Genomic DNA, 10273 nt, shown 5'->3' with positions numbered 1-10273 from the left:
TTTAATCAAATTAAGAATTATAATAATTATGTAACAAAATTAAAAAAAAATTTAAAAAAAATTCTATATTAATTAATTCATGTATTTATTTCTTTGCAATATTTGGACATTTTTCACCAAGTTGCTCATTGCTCATTATTCATCTGTTAATTTTTTACCCCCCAAAAATCGCACCAGTTTGCTCAGAGTTTAAAGCTTAAATACACAGCTCAAGAAAAGTGATGTCACTCCAGATTTTAAAGGGTTGACAGAATTCAAAGGGGATTCAGAGAAATGAGACGTACAAGAAGGAGAGAAGAAATAATAATATCAAGACCTGGATTTACTGTTCAAAATATGCAAACATAATACAGAGATGTGATCACTGTGGGTAAGAAGAGACAGTACAGCCTGTTATGTACTGTCAGAAATATGAAGATGAAAGAAGATGACTGATCCAAAACCTGAAAAGATATTTTACAGAAGAACTCAGGGAATTAATCTGATTACTATTTATTATCTAAAATAAATTATTATGATTGAGAAGACATGAGTTTTTTGTGTTTTTTAAAAATCTATTTAATTATTAGAGATTTCGGTCCACACTCCGCACCAGTAGGTGGCGGTAATGCAACATGACGTCGTTTGCCAACTGTCAGTAAACCTCAAAGAAGAAGAAGCGAGCCGCCGAGATCCGGAGCAGGACATCAGAGTCCATGAGAGAGGAGGAGCAGGAGGAGCAGTAGAGGAGCGGAATGGAGGAGGACAAGCGGAACCCGGAGCACCGGAGCAACAAGGTCCCCAGAAGACAAGCAGCAGGCTCGTCCTCTGATAGCAGCGATGTTGAGGTGAGTGTTGATGACGTCATGGATAAAAACGGCTTGACAGCAGCCACACTAAAGACACGTGGAAGAGTCTCGAGGCTCCGTGGATCATCCGCTCATTCTCTGGTTACACATCACATCTGGAGAAAGGAAATGTAACAAAGCAAAAAGGTTTTTATGTCTCCGTGTTTCCTGTTTTCATCTTTAACTCACTCAGAGTAAAGAAACACTTGAGACGGTCTGTGTTGCAGAGTATTTTCCCGCGCAGTGCGTCGCGTGTTCTCGCGAGAGCTCACAGAACAAACAATAGGCTCGTTGGGGATTTAAAGCACGGATGAAATTAAAATGTAAAAGACTTAAACATGACTTCATACAGGTCTTTAAGGGACTGATTATTTTTAGATAATATCTTAATGGACAATAAATAATTCTTCAGTTCATTTTTAAAGCAAAATATGGAGGGTTTACAGTTTTTCCATTTTCAATGGTGTATATGATATTTACCCATGATAAAACATAAATGCTCAATAGTTTCGGGTTCTCTTGAACAACATAAGGATTTACTTCAAAATGAAATCTTTGTCGTAAAGTTTCAGCAGCTGGATAAACATTGTTTACAATTCTAAACTGAACGTCTTTTACTTTTGATGAAATTGGCCATTTAAGATAATGGAAACATTTATTATTAATTAAAATGCTCCCATTATGGATTATTTTTACTTTTGAAAATCAGAAAACAATTTGCATTTCAAAACATTACCAATAACATTGTTATTACATTTCTTATCACCAACATACACTTCACCAATCTTTATTTCAGGCAACTTAATAATCACATGTGAATATGTAAGAGTGCTTTGTGTCATGTGTTTCAAAGGAAGCAGAATAGCTTTACAAATTGGACTGAACTCTCTGACGGAGCATTTTAAATGAAACTTTTCTACAGATGAATCACATTGAATAAAATGGCCATGTTCATCCATCAAGTCAACAACATATAACACTTTTTTCTCATACCATTCTTTTTTAAACAAGGAGCCATGTGGTGTGAAATTATGGGTCTATATCATTTTCCAGTAATTAGGGATGCACCGAATATTCGGTAACCGAATGTATTCGGCCGAATATTGCAAAAAAAAACACACATTCGGTATTCGGTGGAATAAGTTAAAAGCAAGGCCGAATAATAGCGGCATGTTTTGATAACTCAATCAAACAGCGTGCCGTGACGGGCGGAGTAAAATGTCGGCAGTGTGGCGATCCCACGTCATGGCACTCGCCGTGCAAAATAGGCTTAAATCATTCAGCACAGTGTGCGAGCAGCCTACGGATTTCAACCAGCAGCAGAAACGAAAGGCGAATCCCATCGGTTGTGGGTTGAACGGGGGTCACAGACACAGACAGTAATGTATTCCTGTCAAATACGGCGGCCATAGGCTTACTGCGACGGAGAAGTCGGCTCCAATAATATCCTTTTCTTGGCGTCATGACTGCCCAAAAGTACCGGAACAGCCGAGCCAGCCGAACACAGGTATGTGATGTGTCTGAGGAGAAACGAGCTGTTCACGGCCCACAAACCTCACTGCACTTTAGGGACTGTTCTTTACTTATGAAGGGACTTGTCAGGGGAGGAGGGTGGCTGGTTGAGTCTTCTTCTTTTTTTTTTTTAAATTTTGATCCCCCCTATGTTAATCACTTATTGTTGCTGTTTTTGAAGTATGACTAAGTCAGTAAGTAATTTATTCCATTGAAATATCATTGATGTATTATAGAAAAGTGATTTATCTTTTTATAAATGACAAAAGGCACATCTGCCTCATTTTCGCTGTGGTATCGTGATACTACTCAGAACCATGATATTTTCACTGGTATCATACAGTGGGTCCCAATATTGGTACACTGACAACACTAATCTGGAGGTGGTTCATCTGCAAAAACTAATGAAAAACTAAACAACAATATTTGGTATTCGGTACTCTGTATTTGGCCAAGCGTTTAATATTATTCGGCTTCGGCTTCAGCCACAAATTTTCATTTTGGTGCATCCCTACCAGTAATGCAGTACCTGTTTATGGAAATCTGACAACTTAATAGGCAGTTTTGAAATCTCAAAATCATATTTCAACTATGCTGAAGTCTCCACCCATTATCACTTGATCTGAAGTGTAGGTCATTTTCCAATCATTCACAAGTTTACCTAGTTCTGCAAACATGTCCCTGTCCGCAGCTTTATTATTCTAACCATAAATACACACTAAAATGTAACATTTGTCATTTATCTCTACTACTACCATTAACCAATGACGTTATGTATCTTGTTTTATTGTCAATTATCATGCCTGGAAACCTGTTAAATAATACTATTACTCCAGCTGTATGAGAAGTTCCATGTGCAAAAAAAGCAGAATCGCCCCACTAGTAGGGAGGTTAAGCCCAAAAAATAGGCCTTTGACTTCAAGTCATGATGCAAAGGTCCCCTTTGGTATGGAAGTACCTTAGGGTCATACAAATAAATTTATCCTAAGACACAAGTGAGATCACACTTTGTATCGGAAATAAACACGTTTTTTTTTTTCAAAAATGGCCGCCAATGCGCCGAAAATACTCTAGAGCCCATATCTCTGCTTCTGTTATAGCTCTAATGACAAATTTGGTGTCAAAGTGTACATTTTTGGGGTCAAGGAATCCAATAAAATATGTTTCAAGTTTAAAAAACAACAGTTTTGCCCTTACTATGACAATTGGGGGTAAATATGCACATTTCACATAAAAAAATGTATCTTCAGAGTGACTTTACTTATCTTTTCCTTCAAAAACTTTAATTTTGTATTAAAGCAGTGCAGCTACTTCTGTACATTACATTTGTCCTAAGTAGCATGAGATTTTGACTAGTAGCCTATGCAGATCAGGACAGGACAGAGCTCTTGTTATCTGGGAGTAAGGACGTGGTAGTTAGAAGTGTGGTTCCAAATCCAACCAAGGGGAGGAAGTGGAACCCAAGATCAGCAGTTCAGGAGGCAGAGGCATCTCTTAGGCATGCAGAGATTGTAGGTAATGTTCAGTTTGGCCGGGGAGGCCTGGGGCTTGGCTCAGGCAAACCGGTATGGAATAAAGCAGGTCTCAAAGATAAAAGAAAGCTGGTCATGGAACAGATACGTAGACAGAAGGAGATATTAAGGGGTGCAAAGGTAGTGGCCCAGGCTAAACAGGGACAGTGGTTGAATTGGGAAAGTGGAGAGAAGAGGAAGCTTAGTTGGAGGGACCTGTGGAGCATGGAGGAGAATTGTATTAGATTCCTGGTAGGGGCTACGTACGATGTGTTACCAACCCCCCAGAACCTAAAACTGTGGGAAAATGAGGACCCATCATGCCCATTGTGTTCAGGTACTGCAACCTTAAAGCATATTTTGTCAGGCTGTAAAGTTAGCTTGTCACAAGGCCGATATACATGGCGACATAACCAGGTGTTGAAATGTTTAGCTGCAGGCATCGAAGGGTAACGAAGACAGGTGAATTCAGAAGGTGTTAAGGATAGGAGTTTAGCAATTCAGTTTGTCCGTGAGGGAGAGAAATACAGAAGGGTTAAGGTAGTGAGGAGGCAAGGGTGTGGCCGCCTAGAAGGTGCTTGTGATTGGGAAATGCAAGTAGATTTAGGGGGAAAGCTTGTTGTTCCTCAGGAAATAGTCTGTACCAGGCAGAGGCCTGACTTAGTGTTGTGGTCAGTGAGTCAACGGATAGTTTATTTCATTGGGCTGATAGTTCCTTGGGAAGACTCAGTGGAAGAAGCCTATGAAAGAAAAAAGCTTAGATATCCTAGATAGCTTAGATATCCTAGATAGATATCCTAGTTTTCCATCCCCGCTGAGCAGCGGGGATGGAAAACTAGGATTTGTCCATTGGAACCCAGCCAACATTTGTATGTGGGGCCCATGTGGGTCATAAATGGCCGTGAAAAGGGGTCCTATGTCGGATTGTCCACAGGTTCCACATTGGCCCCGTGCCAGTTGCACACATGGGTGGGTTTACCCAATAAGGGCCCAGATAAGATGCCGATTTTGGGCCCATACCCACTTGGTACCCAGGTAGCCCTAGCATAACCTATGTGGGGCCCACTTGATTAAACCCAACCATGTGGGCAAATGGAATGGGGCCATTATGGAACCCATGGAGAATCCCATATAGGGCCCATGTTTTAACCCATTTGGGCCCCACATACAAATGTTGGCTGGGAAGTGGGGTGTAGGGGATTTATAGCAAGATCAGCTGTCTTGCTCCTGGGGGAACTCGGAGTGTTATTTTTCCTTCTTATTATTATTTTTTCTAATGCCAGATTTCGGTGCATAACTTGTGCCACAGCTTTGAGCGCACATAGGGTCTTCATAAAACATAGATCCAAGATTCAAAGTGTTTATTGTCATATGCACAGTAAGGACAAGCGTTTCCTTGCAGAATGAAATTCATTCTTTTCTGTCACCAATTAATGCTAAACAATATAAATCTGAAGTATAAAATAGATCAAAACAGGATCATTCACACTAATCATAATATAAATTCTGTAATACCCTGAAACGCATTATATTCTTAGATAGTTATCGTACCATGAAAATCTCATACCGTGACAGCCCTAGTGTGCTCGGATTAATTTGGCACAGCAGTCATAATAATTTTGTTTTAATGGAAACTCAACTCATAACATTAACTGCTGGTGTTCTTCAACATTGTTTTGGAAGAAGGAAATAATGGGAGCAACAGGGCGACCAGCTTTAAAGGGGCAAAAAGTGAGCTGTTTCACTGCTAGGTTTGCTCTTGTGCACTGCCTGTAGACCAAAACAAAGTGTGTCATGAGCCACCCTTCCCTCTACCTCTGCTCTCCGCTAACGTTCCTACTCTTCTCCGTGAGTGAGAGCGATGTTTAGTCTGGCTACATTTTATAATGCTAATTGCAAATGTTAGCTGGGCTGCCGGAATACTCACCTAACACAAATGTAACGCCTGACCCATTGCTGGGACTGAGCCGCTAATAACTCAAACTCCGGACATTAACCCATGCTACGATTGTAACATTAAATTTAATTGTATCGATGTAGCGACATGTGCCTAACGTTACTGTAACACTAAAATCGACATTTGACTGTATGTTGTTACTTAACGTTACCTGTCCAGGAGAAGAAGAGCTAGCTCCGAGTCAAATTGTAGCCCCTTTAGCTCTCGCAGTGCTCTCCACCTTGGAAATGCAAGGCCAGTGTTAATCCAGGTTCTGTCCCTTTCTTTATCCGACAACTTCTTCGCCAACAACCATTGTTTCTTTAGAGGTAATGTCAGATCCTGGCCATCTTCAGGTGAACATTTCGTTCCGCTCTCTGCCATTTCGCTTCGAAAATACACGCTGCCATTGCTCACTGGCCGTAGCCTTTTATAGGGAGGGAGGGCCAAGGGCTCTGAGAGGAGGAAGGAGGCGATTCACATAAACGTACATGAACGCGCAGCCGGACTGGCTTGTAAACAAGGGGCTGGAGATCAACACAGAGAGAAGGTGTGTGACGTCATGCTATACGAAATTACACTTCTAGTTCTTCACATAGCGATTTTTTAATTCCTTCAATCGAGAAATGATGAATTTCCGCTTATTGGTCCATTAAGAGTAACATTGTCTTTCTGAATAAGTGCTGCACAGTGGATCTCATTTATGACAAATGGTTTATGTGGGTTATGAAAAGTAGCTGATAAATATATAAAGAAAATGAGAAAAGACTTTAGTGTGGCGGTTAGCCTGTACAGTTATGGGGGAGAGATGAGCGCAAGTCAAGAATCTCAGGTCCAACCCAAAACCACTAAACCACTAAATTATGGAGAGAAGTATCAATGAGAGTCGCATTGATAAGTAGTATTGGTATCAATTCCTATCAAAAAGTCAAAACCTAAATAAAAACTATTCTGTAAGTTATTTATCATAACATTTGTTGGTGGTAATGCATTAGTCAGACATTGTGGGTTATGTTTCGCAGACATGCTTTAAATGTTATTTATGGTTTTAGTTGGCTCACTGCACCGTGACAACTCATTAACTCTTTTTTTCTGTGTCTGTTTGTTGCTATAGGAACAGAGAGGAAGAGAGGAATTTATACGTCACCACCGTGACAAATCCTTCAGAACATCTGGATCTTTAAAAATTAATCAAAGACTTCAAACTGGAGAGAAACCATACAGCTGTGCCCAATGTGAGAAAACATTTTTGCGCTGCAGTGCCCTCAAAGCCCATCAACGCATTCACACTGAAGGGGAACTGTCCAGTTTTTTCCAAAGTGGGAAGGATTTCACAGAGTCAGGGACCTCAAAAAAACAAGACATTGACACAGCAGAGAAACTGTTTAGCTGTGATCAATGTGAGAAAGCTTTCACCACTCTACGTAGCTTAAAAAGTCACCACTGTGTTCACACTGCAGAGAAGTCGCACTGCTGTGACCAATGTGGGAAAACTTTTTCGCAACGCATGTCCCTTGAAACTCACCAAAGAATTCACACGGGAGAGAAACCGTACAGCTGTGATCAATGTGGCAAAGCTTTCAAATGGTCAAGTAACTTGAAAGACCATCAACGCAGTCACAGAGGAGAGAAACCATACAGCTGTGATCAATGTGGCAAAACTTTCACACAGTTAAGTAACTTGAAAACCCATCAACGCAGACACACAGGAGAGAAGCCATACAGCTGTGATCAGTGCAATAAAGCATTCACACAGTTAGGTAACTTGAAAGCCCATCAACGCAGTCACACAGGAGAGAAACCATACAGCTGTGATCAATGTGGCAAAACTTTCACACATTTAAGTAACTTGAAATCTCATCAACGCAGTCACACTGGAGAGAAGCCATATGGGTGCGACCAATGTGGGAAAAAGTTTTCCCAAATCAGAACCTTAATATCTCACAAAAGTATTCACACTGGTGCGAAACGATACAGGTGTGATCAATGTGGCAAAGCCTTTGCACTGTCAGCGACCTTAAAATGCCACCAACGTATTCACACAGGAGAGAAACCGTACAGCTGTGATCAATGTGGCAAAGCCTTTGCACAGTTAGGGGCCTTAAAAAGCCACAAACGTATTCACACAGGAGAAAAATTGTACAGCTGTGATCAATGTGGCAAAGCCTTTGTACAGTCAGCGACCTTAAAAAGCCACCAACGTAGTCACACAGGAGAGAAACCGTACAGCTGTGATCAATGTGGCAAAGCCTTTGCACTGTCATGGGCCTTAAAAAGCCACCAACGTATTCACACAGGAGAGAAACCGTACTGGTGTGATCAATGTGGAAGATTATTTGCCTGGTGCACTCAATTGAGAACCCACCAATGCCGGCATGCAGGAGAGAACCCATACAGCTGTGACTAGTGTGAGAAAGCTTTTATTGAATGGTATGACCTAAAAATCCACCAACATGTTCACACCAGAGAACCCGTCCTGATGTGACCGATGTTGGTAGTGACATTAAAGCCCACAAATGTGTTTACCCTGCATTGTTTTGGACATTTTCAGGGCCAGGCAAACATCTTCCTACTGCTTCCTCCCCATGCCCTGATAGCTGTGTTGATATCTTACTTTTGTCATTGATTATTTTATCTGTTTTTTTTATTTCAACTGTAACCCTATGTTGGGCCACCAGATTCCTCCCTGTAGGACTCCCATGTGTGAGAGCTGAACACAAACTTTTCAAAATCAATCATGCAACTGTCCGGGGCAATGTTGCGGCTCACAGTGCACCCGACCCTGAAGCGTATCTCTGCGACTGGTGAGCCCACAGGATGGTGACTCCATGTTGATCTTTGGGACTGTGCCCCACCGAGCCCCATGAGTCAAGTCCATGTATATATATATATAGGCTGATTGACTGAATAAGTATGTGAAAACTGATATTGTTGCCTCTTACCATGGCTGTGATCAAAGTATTTGCATCAGCCTGAGACCTCTATCACAGACAGGCTCTGCAATCTCAGACGCTGACTCAACATGCTGAATGAAATGTTTAGTGACTTGACTGAGTTTTGGTCCCATGTGCAGCTTCCCTGTCTAGCCTGCCTCCAGAAGGGGGCTGTTTCTGTTGTCATGGCGAGGTGCTGCAGGTCTGATCCATCAGGGTCTGTTGACTCACTGTTAGTCTGGCCCCTCCCCTTGGACCACTTTGCCTCTCAAGACCCGACCAGGAGCAACGGCTGGGACACCACAGCTCCCAGTATCACAGGGACATGAAATCTCCTCCACAGTGTTCAGGTTTCCAGCTCAGACTGTTTGGTCCTGTTGATGACATCAGGACACCAAAGTCTTCTGAGCTCTGAGCATCATCAACAACTTAAATATCAGATTAATATGATGTATGTTATCATGTGTAACATATTTAATGTCTTATCCAGTGAGTTGCATGTGTCCTGTGTTTGTCCACATGTAGAAGACAGCTGAGTTTTTCTTCCTGAGCAGGGCGGAGCTCTTCTTCTTTTTGACTCTTGTTGGAGGTACAGAGACAGAAGATGAGTTGAAGCCTGTTTGTTTCTGTGTGGAGGATTGTAATGTTCATATCATCAGATGAGTTCAGCCTTTAATAAAAATAGTTTGTAGACTCTGCAGTGGGATTAAAGTTCCTGGTGTTGGTCTTTGCTCCTGTCACAGTCTCACTACTAAAGCTCAGACGCTCCTCAGGATCAGCTCCACTGGCCTAGCAGCAGATGGAGACACAAAATACAATACTTTAATGTAATATTCATTCATTGTGCAGAATAAGAAAAAGCATGTTGGCTTATTCTGATAGTTCATTTTAAAGATATCGGTCAATACTGATGATGTGCCAATATTATGGTATATCCCTAATACGTAGAAAGGATTATAGGTGAGTGACTGAGTACATGAGGTCATTATTAAATGTGGAGTGTGTGAACAATTGTGAATCTCAGTTCTACGCGTGTGGATTTGGTTTTTACACACACAGAGTTTTGAAACAAACTTTCCACCGGTCTGAACGAAAACGCACTCGTATCACTCGGCCATTTTCGGATAGCACGTGATCACCCAGCTGATGAAGTAATCTCTGCATGTCAAAGTAAGAGCATGCAGTCTTTCTATGAGCTGTATTTCTTTTCTTTTTTTTAAATAATCAGCAATAAGTAACGTGCATTCATTGTTTTATGTTAATGTCATACAGTGAGTATTAGTGTCAATTCAATTTAAATTTTATTTATAAAGCCCTGAGACTCTGCTGTGGAGCCTTTAGAACCTCCCCAATCCATGCACTAGTTATTGAAATGGGAGAAATGCCCCTATGGTTAAGGCACATTAAGTTAGGACGACAGTACTGGATAAAAATTAGTAGGAGTACTCAAACCTTCCCAGCTAGGTGTCAGTTACAAGAGGTGGAAGGAGGCAACAGGCATGAGCCATATATTGCCAGAATAAATCAATGGGCAAGGAAACTGTGCATGGAACA

At 41.3% G+C, this 10273-nt stretch overlaps 1 protein-coding gene across 1 annotated transcript; it reads left to right on the top strand.

The window, feature by feature from the left end:
- Positions 1-570: 570 nt before the first annotated feature.
- On the top strand, positions 571-9496 carry LOC117246365 (uncharacterized). Its single transcript, XM_078164507.1, has 2 exons — positions 571-827; positions 6901-9496. The coding sequence occupies exons 1-2, from the start codon at positions 735-737 to the stop codon at positions 8191-8193; spliced, it is 1386 nt and encodes a 461-aa protein (XP_078020633.1). The 5' UTR covers positions 571-734; the 3' UTR covers positions 8194-9496.
- The last annotated feature ends 777 nt before the right edge of the window (positions 9497-10273 follow it).

The sequence above is a fragment of the Epinephelus lanceolatus genome, chromosome 22 (assembly GCF_041903045.1).
Source record: "Epinephelus lanceolatus isolate andai-2023 chromosome 22, ASM4190304v1, whole genome shotgun sequence".
NCBI classification, from domain to species: domain Eukaryota; kingdom Metazoa; phylum Chordata; class Actinopteri; order Perciformes; family Serranidae; genus Epinephelus; species Epinephelus lanceolatus.
This window is presented reverse-complemented; position numbering and strand designations above follow the sequence as displayed.